The 15,052-nt window shown below is 43.7% G+C and overlaps 1 protein-coding gene across 1 annotated transcript in view; it reads left to right on the forward strand.

The window, feature by feature from the left end:
* The first annotated feature begins 6,127 nt into the window (after positions 1-6,127).
* LOC126458169 (exostosin-3-like) overlaps positions 6,128-15,052 on the forward strand; it is a 258,000-nt gene continuing 249,075 nt past the window's right edge. Inside the window, exon 1 of the mRNA XM_050095036.1 lies at positions 6,128-6,292. Within this exon, the coding sequence (XP_049950993.1) occupies positions 6,128-6,292 (165 nt within the window). The remainder of the gene's footprint in view (positions 6,293-15,052) is intronic.

The raw sequence follows: 15,052 nt of genomic DNA on the forward strand, positions 1-15,052 counted from the left end.
GGATGGGTTGGTCTTCTAGATCCAGTGTTCTGGTCTCGACTTTCCCCGGACCTTAATCCACTAGATTTTTATTTGTGGGACCACTTCAGAGGAACAAGTTTATAGTACCCCAGCCATGGGTATACGCGACCTAATAGCTCGTGTACATGCCTCTTCGGCAATAATGAATGCAGGCGAGCTGCATAGGCTTCAGGAGATTATGATCCAGCGAGTGGCGAGGTGTTTACAAATGCAAGCTGGTCGCTTTGAACATCTTCTCTAAAGCGAACGTTCTTCGTACGTGTACGCACCGGCTCTGTGAAGATAAGCCTGGACGTCAAACGTACAGAATGGAATTATTCTGTGTACCTTGACGTGCAATATGGTGTAGCCCATCCCTTGTGTGATTTGTACTTCATTACAGAGAGACGATGTTACTGTATCGACTATTACTTTCTATTGACTTTATCCTTGTTACTGAGGAGACAAAGCGGTCGTTTATGTCTGTAAGATGCTCATGTTATGTCTTAATGTTTATATAAAGATAACAGTAACAGAAAAAAAGAAGGAAAGACATTTTTCGCGAATACGATTCGAAAATCAACGAGACTGCATATACATTCTATAAGTCATTGTCTCGTCAGACAGACGAGGCTGCGCGGGGTAGCCGAGCGGTCTAGGGCGCCTTGTTACGATCCGTGCGGCTGTCCCCGTCTGATGTTCGAGTCCTCTCTCGGGCATGGGTGTGTGTATGTTGTCATTAGCGTGAGTTAGTTTAAGTTAAATAAAGTAGCGTGTAAGCTTAGGGAACGATGACCTCACCAGTTTGGTCCCAGACCCTAACACAAATTTCCAATTTTGTCACTGACGTCATGGGACATGCGTGACACAGTTCAGAGTTCATGCTACCTGTTCTTCTCTAAGCTGCATGCTGTTACAGTGTTACCAGAACTTCGTTTTTTTTAAATCGCATTTCTATCAAACCTATTGGTAGGCCACTGTTTTGCTACATACATATCTGTCTTGGATTTGGAAGAGGAATCGCATACCTACAGCCAAATGTGACAGTTTTTCTTCACCCTGTGTGCTGATGAAGACTCTTGACCTTCAAAAATATCGATACTCGCCCAGTATACTGTGCAATATATTATAAAATTTAAGAATGAGCTTGTGCAACATACAGCAGTTCTTGCCAAGACTTCATTATTTATGGACGAGTAAACAACTGATACGCCATACGAATATGAACGCGCCAGAGAATACAGATGAAAATTTATCATCTGGTAGAGATGATTAGCAATCGCCTGCAGAAGTCCATTAAGGGCAGTAGTTTGATTTCGTATTTGGTAATTAGCTGCAGATATCTTCGGCACAAACGTCATAGCAACTGCTTATGTATTAGTTTCAGAAGCTGGAATAATATATTGCGGAAATGGGTATAACAGCACTCCCTACAGATCCTCCACAATAGGGAATCTCACTCTTTTCAAGTTTATCGATCGCTTACAGCATCCTGTAAAGTGGAACGGGACGAGCACGTGAACAATGTGCATTTCTGTGTGCATAACGTGTAACGAAGTTGGTCAATTCGTTGGAGGATTTCGCTTTAAGATTTAAAAGATTCTGATAGCCATCTGGCTCTCCTACCAGTTCTTTTAGTATATTTCAAACATAGTCTACACGGAATCATAAAACACCGTTCTCGTGAAACACGACTAGCTCTTTAATCACATGAAATGTTAAGTGCCATCGGCAAGGGATTTCAAATTAATTCCATGTTTCTAGATGTACAGAAGGCTTTTGACACCTTACCTCATTAGCGGCTTGTAATCAGATTTCGAGCTTATGGAATATCGTCTCAGTTGTACGACTAGATTCGTCATTTCCTGTCAGAAAGGTCACAGTTCGCAGTAACTGACGGAAAGTCATTGGGTAAAACGGAAGCGATTTCTGGTTTCTCCAAAGTAGTGTCATAGGCCCTCTGTAGTTCTTTATAAAATATTTAGAAGACAATCTGAGCAGTTTTATTACATTGTTTCCAGAAGATGCTGTGTCGTTTAAGACTGTGTTGTATTGGCAGAACACTTAGCAGGTGCCACAGATCTAGGAAAGAAGCTGTCTACACTACGCTTGTCCGTCCTCTTTTGCAATACTGCTGCGGGGTGTGGGATCCTTACCAGATGTGATTAACAGAGTACACTGACAAAGTTCGAAGAAGGGCAGCATGTTTTGTATTATCTGGAAGCAGAGACGAGAGTGTCACGGACATGATACAGGATTTAGGGTGGACATAAAAAAGTGACATCTGCTCGCGAAATTTCAATCATCAGCGTTCTCCTCCGAATGCGAAAACATTTTGTGGACGACGCCCTACATAGGAAGAAACGATCATCAAAATAGTATAAGGAAAATCAGAGGTCGCAAGGAAGTACCAGGTGTAGAAATATCAAACCGGAATTTCCCTATAGATGGCTCTAGCCATCAGTGTAAGGGCCGTGAGACCGCGTCCGCAGCGCCAGTAACACAAGTTTCATACATCGGTATCTGTTTCAAAGACGTAAAAATGTCGAATTTTATGCCTACGAACCACAATTTCCGGACAGCATTGGTTTCCTGTTTTCATTTGAAGAAAAATGCTGCAGAATCGCAACGAATGCTTGTCGAAGCTTTCGGCAAACATGTTCTTCGGAAAACGCAGTGTTTCAAGTGATTCAAACAAATTCAAAAGTGTCGATTTTGACGTGAGAAACGACGGGCGCAGGAAACCACTGAAAAAGTTCGAAGACAATCAATTGCAGGGCTTATTAGATGAAGATGATACTCAGACTCTACAGAAACAAGTGGAATGATTGAATGTGACACAGAAAGCCGTTTCTCTTCGGTTGAAAGCTATGGCGAAGGTTCAGAAAGTGGGAAAATGGATTCCGCATGAACTGAATGAAAGACATCAATCAAATCGAAAGACCACTTGTGAAATGCTGCTCTCCAGATACAAAAGAAAGTCGTTTCTCCATCGCGTAGTGACAGGTGACGAAAATGAATACATTTTGAGAATGGTAAGCGTCGTAATTCATGGGTGAATCCAGGCAAACAATCGACATCCAGTGCAAGAGCAAATCGCTTTGGAAAGAAGACTATCCTCTGTGTTTGGTGGTATGAGAAGGTATCATCTATAACGAACTGCTAAAAGCTGGTGAAAGCGTTAACACGGAAGTCTACCAACAACAAATGATCGATTTAAACCTATCATTACGTGAAAAACGACGGGAATATGGAAAAAGGGAACACAAAGTCATATTGCTCCACGATAACACCCCATCATACACAACAAAACGGGTCAGGGAAAAGATCGAGGGGTTGAGTTGGAAAATACTTGGGCGTGCAGCTTTTTCTGCAGACTTGTCTCCGTCCGATTGTCATCTATTTGCATCACTGGGACACAATACGGCTGAAAAGGCTTCAGTTCTTATGAAAATGTAGGAAACTGGCTCACTGACTGCTTCGCTTTAAAAGAAGAACTTTTTTTTTGCTTGGCATTCATAGCCTACCAGAGAGGTTTGGGGTTGAGTTGTTTGGGGAAGAGACCAAACAGCGAGGTCATCGGTCTCATCGGATTAGGGAAGGACGGGTAAGGAAGTAGGCAGTGCCCTTTCAAGGGAACCATCCCGGCATTTGCCTAGAGCGATGTAGAGAAATCGCGGAAAACCTAAATCAGGATGGCTGGATGCGGGATTGAACGGCCGTTCTCCCGAATGCGAATCCAGTGCGCTAACCACTGCGCCACCCGCTCGGTCCTACCAGAGAGGTTGGAGAAATGTATAAATAGTGATGGACATCATTTTGAATAACATATTGTTTATAGGTTTCAGACTACAGACGTATAGTTATTGCAACCTAATTACGGTTTCATACTTCTGTACCAGGCATATAGTTGTTCGTTTTTCCCGCTAGATGTTCAAAAGAGGAATAATAGAAAATTAGAGTGAAGGTAGTTCGATAGACCCTCTGCCAGGCACTTAAGTATGATTTACAAAGTGTCGCTGTAGATCTACACCTACATCTACGTGATTATTCTGCTATTCACAATAAAGTGCCTGGCAGAGGGATGTAGCTGTAGATGTAAATACCTGGTGATCAAAAAGTCGGTATAAATTTGAAAGCTTAATAAACCACGGAATAATGTAGATAGAGAGGTGAAATTTGACACACATGCTTGGAATGACATGGAGTTTTATTAGAATAAGAAAAAAGTTCATTAAATGTCCGACAGATGGCGCTGGACAGCAAAACGTCAGTGACTGCGCATGACAATCGTGTATAAAAGGAGCTGTAATGAGAGAGATAATCAGATGCGCCAGCAGTCGCAGCACGTTGACGTTACCTGAAAAGGAGCTTTTAGTGAAGCTGTATTATCAGAATGGGGACTGTGCTAGTTCAGCGTTACGATCCTATCGCCATAGGAAGGGGATTCGAACGGGTAAAGATCCATTGACAAATGCAGCTGTGGCGAGAATGATTTCGAAATTCGAATCCACGGGTTGTTTAGACGATAGACCCCTTAGTGCCCGACCGAGCACAAGGCGTGATGCTGCTGAGACAGTTCAGCAAGAAATGGAGACTGTAGCGGGTTCGTCTGTGCACGGGGAAGTCAGCGCTCGTGCAGTCGTACGTCGCACCGGCATTCCATACACTACTGTTTGGTTGGCACTGAGGCGTACCCTCCGATGCTATCCGTACAAACTCCATCGGTATCATGAACTGTTACCTGGCGATTTAGTGAAGCGGAGGGCATTTGCGGTGTGGGTGTTTCAAAAGATGGCGGAAGATGACGATTGGTTGAGTAACGTGTTGTGGACCGACGAAGCTCATTTCACGCTCCGAGGGTCTGTCAACGCCTACAACCGCAGAATTTGGGCTACCGAAAATCCTAGAACTGTCGTGGAAACCTCATTGCACGACGAGAAAGTCACGGTATGTGTTGGATTTGCCACATCTACCGTTATCGGACCTTTTTTCTTCGAGGAAATGCGTGATTCTGGTTTTGTAACTGCTACCGTGACGGGTGAGAGGTACGCCGATATGTTACAGAATCGCATCATCCCCAGCCTGGCTGATAAACACCTGCTGGAACGTACGATGTTTATGCAGGATGGCGCTCCACCCCATATTGCTAGACGCGTGCAAGATCTCTTGCGCGCGTCGTTTGGTGATGATCGTGTGCTCAGCCGCCACTTTCGTCGTGCTTGGCCTCCCAGGTCCCCAGACCTCAGTCTGTGTGATTATTGGCTTTGGGGTTACCTGAAGTCGCAAGTGTATCGTGATCGACCGACATCTCTAGGGATGCTGAAAGACAACATCCGACGCCAATGCCTCGCCACAACTCCGGACATGCTTTACAGTGCTGTTCGGAACATTATTCCTCGACTACAGCTATTGTTGAGAAATGATGGTAAAAATACTGAGCATTTCCAGTAAAGAACATCATCTTTGCTTTGTCTTACTTTGTTATGCTAATTATTGCTATCGGACTTTTTTGAAATTTTGTACTTTTTTGGTTCTAATAAAACCCCATGTCATTCCAACCATGTGTGTCAATTTGTACCTCTCTATCTACATTATTCCGTGATTTATTCAGTTTTCAAACTTATGCTGACTTTTTGATCACCCGGTATATGATTGTGTGTAGAACGCCTGTGCAACTCGTCGCCGCTTCCTCTTACTTTTATTTTTGCATCACGTCAAAATTGCAGTTTCATTGCGAGTTCTGTATCAGCGATCGCCGCCATGTGCGCTACGAAGCGGAGTACAAACTGACACGTGCCGTGCGTAAATAAGGCTCAACAATATTGTGGCTTTCTCGGTCGCGCATTATTGGCCGCCAAGGCCTACAAGCGAATGGCGGTCAGGACTGCGCGAGGATGCCGTTCTGCGAATCCGTCTGCTGCTGGACGCGGTCAGGTACAAACGCTGTGCGCCCTCCGTCCTGTATGACGCGTCACAGCCGGAGTGCAGCTGTGGTCCCGTCGCGATGCCGCAAGTGTACCCGAAGCGGATGATAAGCGGGCAGCAGGTGATAAGGAGTAGCAGGTGGCGATAAGGGGCGGCAGGTGATATGGAGGCAGGGCGAGCTGGCCGCGCAGTCGCCGCCATGGAGCCCGGCGGGCCGCAGCGCGACCTCCGCCCCAACCACCGCCCCCAGGCGCAGCGCCGCCTCCGGCTGCCGTCCCGTTGGGTGCTCGTCGCCGGCGCGCTGCTGCTGCTGCTGTGCGTCTACTACGGTTTCGGCTCTACGTGGAGCGACCCTGTCTTGCAGGTAGGATAGTGCCGACCCTCTAACGTGGTAGAGCAAAGGTCCAAATCTCGGTTGTGAGGACACACAGACAGACATGGACCGTATCCCGAGGTCTACATTATCCCCGTATTTAACATACTTCTAAATAATAACTCTAATTTATTCTTCAATCTTCGATTCATATTCTGAAGTATATGACGTGTTTCGATCACTCTCGATCATCTTCAGATTTAAGTAGTGTTACTTTTCTGATAAGACGTTCTGAATAGACGAGACGAGTTGCTGACGCTACTACTTCTATCTGAAGATGATTGAGACTGATCGAAACATGCCACGTAATTAAAAGTGTGCATCTGAGACTGAAGAATAAATGTGAATGATTTCAAATATCAATACAGTTGCAGATACTCTCGAGAAGAACTTGTCTGCTACAGTTTTAACGTACATCCCTTACGAAAAATACAACTCAACTAGTATTTCTTGACTAGTATTTCACTCGGCACCACACTGACATTTGTTGACAAAACTACGAGCGTATAAAGTGAAATTTGTGACTTGATTCGAGATTTGTTGTTATGGAGGAAGCAACACGTTTTGTTGAATGTTGAGTCATTGACAGGTGTGACTTCAGGCGTGCTCTAACAAAGTGAGTCGTGGCCATCGCCGTTCCTGTCGCTTATTAACGACCTCCCAGACAATAACGGTGTTAACCTCAGGTGTCTAGCAGATGATGCAGTTAGCTATACTGATGTAATGTCTCATGAAAACGTTGCAGAAATGTTGATTCAGTTCTCGCAAAGATGAGCGCAAGGTGAACAATCAGAAGGTGTTCAACAAGTTATTAACTGAAATTTTGTCAACCACTCCGAGAAAAACCTGGAACAGGTTTCGGTCTTTTGTAGAATTAGTAAGCGGTTCGAAATCCCCTACTCACTCACCCAGTGAGCATACTGGCACCGAAACGGAAGATAATAGACAGCGAAGGCCAAGAACTGAATTCCCTCTTACGAAATCAATGCACTACGAAAGGTCGTAACACAGCCCCTCCTTTTAGTCATCGTAAAGACGCCGAAATGGCACATACTAGATAACGGATCGCGGAATACAAGAGCTACTACAATCGCTTATTAGTGCTCAGGCATCGGGACAGTACGAGACACCTGTAACATTCTGTTACACAAAGATTATGCGGAAGAACTTGCTCACCTTCTAGAAGCAGTCTATAGTAGATCGATGGAGCACCGAAAGTTACCTAGCGACTGGAAAAAGCGCAGGTAATTCTTGTTTTCGAGAAGGATCGTAGAACGGATTTACACAGGTATAGGCCTTTACGTTAACTTCAGTCTGTTGTGGAATTATGCAACATGTTTTACGCTCATGCGTTACGACGTTCTTGGAGAGCGAAAACCCCCTCTATAAAAACCAAAAAACCGACATGCATTTCGCAGGCAGAGGCCTTGCGAAACTCAGCTCGCTTTGTTCCTCCATGAGATCCACAGCGCTGTAGACGACGCTTCTCAGATTGACTTCAGGAAGGCTCTGAGCAAAAAAATGGTTCAAATGGCTCTGAGCACTATGGGACTTAACATCTGAAGTCATCAGTCCCCTAGAACTTAGAACTATTTAAACCCAACTAACCTAAGGACATCACACACATCCATGCCTGAGGCAGGATTCGAACCTGTGACCGTAGCAGTCGCGCGATTCCGGACTGAAGCGCCTAGAACCGCTCGGCCACCGCAGGCCGGCTTGACTTCAGGAAGGCATCTGACGCCGTCCCGCACTGCCGTTTAGTGAACAAACTAACACGTTAGCGAGTATCCGACCAGATTTGTGACTGCTTTCGATACTTTGCTTTTAACGGAACAAAATTGACAAATGTAACTGTTATTTCCGGAGTATCGCGAGGAAGTGTTTCAGTATCACAAGGAAGATTGCTTCGTACTTCTTAACAACACAGGCGCTGCCATATCGTATCATATTACTTCCTCCCACTCACATCTCGCGAAACGACCACGGAGGAAAATTCAAAAGTTGGAGCTGATACAGAGGCCTACCGACAACCATCCTCCCCCCCCCCCACCCCCACCCCGCCTTTTGCGAGTGGAATAGAAGGAATAGAAGAAATGAGGGGGGGGGGGGGGGGGAGGATCACTCTGTGGCAGTTGAAGTACCCCCCACCACACACCGTTATGTGGCTGTCGGAGTATGATGTGGATGTAAGATTGACAAATTGCTTTAAAAGCCCAGATACGCTAAATTTCTCACAAATCGAAAAAAAAAAAAAAAACACCGTAGTGTCCCATGACGTTGAAATCGGTGATCGACAATTACGATTCTCCGACTCATACAAACTCCTACATGTAACAGTTTGTCGGGATCTGAAATAGCACGGTCACAGGAACGCCGTGTTGTAGGTAACGCGTGTCAGATCTGGCTTCACTGGTAGGATGCGAAAATGCAGTCGGTCTGCTACAAGTTACTCGCACTTTTCGCTCTGGAGCAGTGTCCAGCTGTGTGCCACGCTTATCTGGGCATAGTGGACTCATACAGAGAATGACCTCACGAATGGTCACTGTTTCACAAACAGAAGAGCATGGTAGATTCGGTGAGAAACTGAAACCGGCGGACTCTTCGAGACAGACGCCAAACATTCTGCAAAAGTCGACTCGTCACATTTCAAGAGCCGCTGTTAAATGAGGCATCCAGAGCGCCATACGTATTGCTGGCTACAGGAAGACGGAGTCAGACTAATTTACAGCACGCAAAGAGGCACGTAAGCAGTTGTTGTTCCAGTCAGTGGAACGGAAAGAAACGCTAACATGAGATGCAATGCCAAGTACACTCTGACGTGCATAGCAGACTGGTTTGCGAACTATGTGTATAGTGTGTAATCGTAGAGGTATAAATTGCAAATTACATTCAGAATGGCGGTATTATAGAATACACAAATGTTCTAAGAGTATCTTAGTGCTTATTGTGAATGTGTATGGTGCATGAGTTATGATAAACGCCAGGAGCATGGACAGTCAGTGGTGGAAGTTCGTCGTATGCCTAATACATGCGTTGGAGAGACCTTGGCTTTCCTGTACATAGGCAGCCGACGTCATTCTGCGTAGAGTTATATAAATGCTTGGTTTTAACTATTACATAACAACAGAAGCAGAGCACCACAGAGTAAAGAGTAGCGTGCTTTTTCAAAGTTTAGTTTCCCTTCTAATACCTAGAGTTAAAGTAAGCTAGAAGTAATTCGCAGGACCGCCAGTGCGTCTAGACTAGCTCTCGGTTCGCAGTATACGTTAGGGACACAGCGTCCAGTTCTTCCTTCCGCCTTTTCGTGTACGAGGTGACTCGCTGAACTGCCCCGACAGTCCCCTTCATAATCGAATTTGCGAATCATGATAGATGGCTGAATGAATAAATGAACGAATGAACGTAACACTTGTAAACAATATATACAGATATACACAAATACACAATCAAAATTCTTAACAGCGTCCTAATTCGTAAACAAGCCTTGTACTTTCTTGCTCTAAACATTACAAGTTATGCAACACGTGTCCTTGTTTTAAAATTGATATTTACTACATTTAGTACAAGATACGGCGTTAATAAGACAACAACAGGAATAGACCATGACTCTATCACGCCAAGGCCATTTCCCGGACACCGCACGTTATCGCTCTTACAAGTGTTAGTCGAGCAACGTTATCAGCGCGTGCAGTTTCTGATGAAACCAAGTGCAAACGTTAGTATAATTTGCGCGCTTCGATTCGTGTTTCTGGGATAAAGAATAAAAATCGTGGCCAATTCCGCACTCTCAGAGGGGCTCCACCAGTGCTGGCGGGAGTTGGATAAAATTGAGCACATGTATTCGTCATTCAGAAAGAAAAGAGAAGAAGTTGTACGTAGTTCCGCATTTGGTTCTACGCTTTGTAGCTTAATCGACGCATGTCTCTTCTGCTCTGCCAAAATCATCGTAGCTCCATCCTTTCGAAGAACCCGTGACGCTAAAAATAAGCGCATTATCAGTACTGAAAAATCTGAGTGTGTCCATTTTCCTTTATTTCCTCCATCTAATCAAATGTTAACTCAATCACGATTAAAAAATGATACTGTAGAAAGTGTATGCAAAGTTCCTGGGTCTGTGTTTTCAGCAGAACTTTGAATGGGACACATATAAGTAACTTGCCTAGGAAACTCTCATCCGTGTCCTGTGGTCGAAGAACATTAAAGTCTACGACAAGCAGAACAACAGTACTGCAGGCATACTATGTGCAGTTCCACTCACTGCTTCGATATGGGGTCATTTTCTGGGGATCCTCTACTCACAGCTTAAAGATTTTTATAACCCAAAATAGAGCTCTAAGAATAATCTGTGGCTTTAAAAACAGGGGGTCCTGTACGCCATATTTTACTATGTTCGGTGTTCTGAACATTCAGAACACCTTATTCATTTATCAAACTATCTTTTTCACTGGATAATACCTCTTTCAAACTGGCAAACTACTACTGAAAGCAAATGTGCTAAACTATTGTACTTGGGAAATGAAATATACACCAAAAATATCACAGAACAACAGCCTTCCAGACGAGTATAATCATCGCTGGTGATATATCACCCAACAAGATACCATAGGAAATGAAAATTGCTACATATCCAATACTTAAAATTAAACTAACGGCGTTTCTAATAGAGCACTGTTTCTATGCTGTAAAAGAATTTCGGAATAAAGTTACTCAAACGTTAAATTCTAAGAATAGGTACTTAATTTTAATTTCCTTAATACTCGCTAATACAATGTATTATTACGACTTTTCATTGTCTTGCCCAGTATCAGTTGTAAAGTTTGGGTTTCATGATAAAACTGGACCAATGAAAAAAGAAAATCAGTCAATCAGCCAGTGGCAACAACTCCATGTTTCCCAGTTACGGACTCGAGCTAAGCCCCACCCCTCCACAGCGAGGTCGCAGGCGCGAATCGAAGAAAGAAACAGTTCTGTGTGATGGAGGGCATGACCGATCCCGCGCCCCCTCCATCATCTACCCAATCTCAGCTCAGTGCCGCGCCCAAGTGGCCATAGTCACAGTGTCTAGTCTATACTGACGATGCTCAGTTACCTCGATTTTGTATCGTGTAAAATACGACGTTATCAGAGTTGTCAGACTTTCTTGCAGTTTTAGTTCGTACACTAATCACATGACACATAGACTGCTCGAATTTTCAGAAGTGTGTTTTTGAGCTGGTGTATTCTTCTCAACTGCTATTTATGGGACGTCATGATAACGAGATGTACTAAGTGCTAATGAAACATATGATATCTACATCTACATCTACATCTACATCCATACTCCGCAAGCCACCTGACGGTGTATGGCGGAGGGTACTCCATCGGTTCTCCCTTCTATTCCATTCTCGTATTGTTCGTGGAAAGAAAGATTGTCGGTATGCCTCTGTGTGGGCTCTAATCTCTCTGATTTTATCCTCATGGTCTCTTCGCGAATTATACGTAAGAGGGAGTAATACACTGCTTGACTCCTCGGTGAAGGTATGTTCTCGAAACTTCAACAAAAGCCCGTACCGCGGTAATGAGCGTCTCTCTTGCAGGATCTTCCACTGGAGTTCATCTATAATCTCCATAACGCTTTCGCTATTACTAAATGATCCTGTAACGAAGCGTGCTACTCTTCGTTGGATCTTCTCTATCTCTTCTATCAACCCTATCTGCTACGGATCCCACACCGGTTAGCAGTATTCAAGCAGTCGGCGAACAAGCGTACTGTAACCTACTTCCTTTTTTTTCGGATTGCATTTCGTTAGGATTCTTCCAATGGATCTCAGTCTGGCATTGGCTTTTCCGACGATTAATTTTATATGGTAATTCCATTTTAAATCACTCCTAATGCCTACTGCCAGATAACTTATGGAATTAACAGCTTCCAGTTGCTGACCTGCTATATTGTAGCTAAACAATAAAGGATCTCTCTTTCTATGTATTCGCAGCACATTACACTTGTCTACACTGAGATTCAATTGCCATTCCCTGCACCATGCGTCAATTAGTTGCAGATCCTCCTGCAATTCAGTACAATTTTCCAGTGTCACAACCTCTCGATATGCTACAGCATCATCCGCAAAAAGCCTCAGTGAACTTCCGATGTTATCCACAAGATCATTTATATATATTGTGAATAGCAACTGTCCTGCTACACTCCCTGCGGCACAGCTGAAATCACTCTTACTTCGGAAGACTCCTCTCCATTGAGAATGACATGCTGCGTTCTGTTATCTGGGAACTGTTCAATCCAATCACACAATTGGTCTGACAGTCCATATTCTCTTACTTTGTTCATTAAACGACTGTGGAGATCTGTATCAAACGTCTTGCGGAAGTCAAGAAACACGGCATCTACCTGGGAACCCGTGTCTATGGCCCTCTGAGTCTCGTGCACCAATAGCGCGAGCTGGGTTTCACACGATCACGTTAGAGATATAGATCTATAGCTCTGCACATCTGTTCGACGTTCCTTGTTGAAAACGGGGATGACCTGTGGCCTTTACCAATCTTTTGGAACGCTACGCTCTTCTAGAGACCTACGGTACACCGCTGAAAGAAAGGGGGCAAGTTCCTTCGCGTATTCTGAGTTAATTCGAACTAGTATCCCAACAGGCCCAGCGGCCTTTCCTCTTTTGAGCGATTTTAATTGTTTTTCTATCCCTCTGTCATGTATTTCGATATCTACTATTTTGTCATCTGTGCGACAATCTAGAGAAGGAACCACTGTGCAATCTTCCTCTTTGAAACAGCTTTGGAAAAAAACATTTAGTATTTCGGCCTTTAGTCTGTCATCCTCTGTTTCAGTACCATTTTGGTCACAGCGTGTCTGGACATTTTGCTTTGATCCACCTATTGCTTTGACTCAAGACCAAAATTTCTTAGAATTTTCTGCCAAGTCAGTACAAAGAACTTTACTTTTGAATTCATTGAAAGCCTCTCGCATAGCCGTCCTCGTACTACATTTCACTTCGTGTAATTTTTGTTTGTCTGCAAGGCTTTGGCTATGTTTATGTTTGCTGTGAAGTTCCCTTTGCTTCCGTGGCAGTTTTCTAACTCGGTTGTTGTACCACGGTGGCTCTTTTCCATCTCTTACGATCTTGCTTGGCATATACTCATCTAATGCATATTCTACGTTGGTTTTGAACTTTGTCCACGGATCGTCAACACTATCTGTACTTGAGATAAAACTTTTGTTCTGAAATCTGCGTTTCGTCACTTTTGCTAAACGGAAAATCTTCCTACGTCTTTTAATATTTCTATTTACGGCTGAAATCATCGATGCAGTAACCGCTTTATGATGGCTGATTCCCTGTTCTGCGTTAACTGTTTCAAATAGTTCGGGTCTGTTTGTCACCAGAAGGTCTAATAAGTTATCGCCACTAGCGGGTTCTCTGTTTTACTGCTCAAGGTAGGTTTCAGATAATGCACTTAAAAAACTTTCACAGGTTTCTTTGTCCCTACCACCCGTTATAAACGTTTGAGTCTCCCAGTCTATATCTGGTAAATTAAAATCACCATCCAGAACTGTAACATGGTCGGGAAACTAAACTATTTGTTTTAAATGAATAATTTATTATATTAAATTAAAACATTGTGATATTTATTTCAGGGGAAGGAGACAGAGAGATATATGTAGAGAGAGAAAATAATTTGAGATATCCTCCTCTCCGTGCCGTCCCCCCTCCCGCCCCTCAACCAATGGAACCCTCGATCCGGACCTAAGTGAGAGGATGGCCTATCTATGGGTATTATGCAGCAAACCGTTGTCTATGTTATTTTGATGGCGAGTTTCTTCAGAGTGAAAGCGAAACGCAGAAGGAAAAAAATCCAGATTAGTCTAGTATTATGGAATTATGCCCTGTAGATGTGTAATGATAGGGCAATGAAGTTCATGTATGACATATATAACAAGTTTATATACAACTTTAAAATGAAAAACACATATAAATTGGCAATGGAACGCAAATACGAAGATGATCAATATTCACCAATCATTCAATATGGAACGAGTAGGACAGTTCATAGTATCAAGGCGATAATTATTATGCAGGAAAAGGTTACTTTGTTTGAGAAAAATAATTTGTTAGACATCATCCCCCGGAGTTCTACATCTACATCTGCATACATACTCCGTCATTCACCCTACGAAGCGTGGCGGAGGGTAACTTGTACCATTACTAATGAGAGAAAAACGACTATCTACATTCCACTGCACGATACCTCCTTCATCGTACCTACGCGCTGCTTACGCGAAATGTACTATGGCGGTATTAGCATATTTCTGCAGTTCGCTTCAGATTGCGGTCCTCTGACTTTTCTGAATAGTCTTCCCTCCAGGAATTACCATTTCAGTTCCAAAAGCAACTCCCGAAACAGTTACGTGTTGATCGAGCTTTCTGGTGACAAAAATGGCAACCTACCTCTGAATTTCTTCAGTGTCTTCCCTTAACCAGATCTGGTAGGGATCCCAACTATTCAAGCAAGACTCAATAACGGCTTGCAAGAGTTACCTACACGTATTCTCCGTTGCAGATGAGCTCCCAATAAACCAAAGTCGACCATTAGCCTTCCCCCACGGCAGTGCCCACACAATCGTTCTGTTACATATCGTTTTGCAAAGTAACGTCTAGATACTTAATCGACGTGACTGCGCCAAACAAATATTACTAATATTGTACTAGAACATTACGGAATAGGTTTTTCTACTTGTCTCCAGTAACT

Source organism: Schistocerca serialis, chromosome 2, assembly GCF_023864345.2.
Source record: "Schistocerca serialis cubense isolate TAMUIC-IGC-003099 chromosome 2, iqSchSeri2.2, whole genome shotgun sequence".
Lineage (NCBI taxonomy): Eukaryota > Metazoa > Arthropoda > Insecta > Orthoptera > Acrididae > Schistocerca > Schistocerca serialis.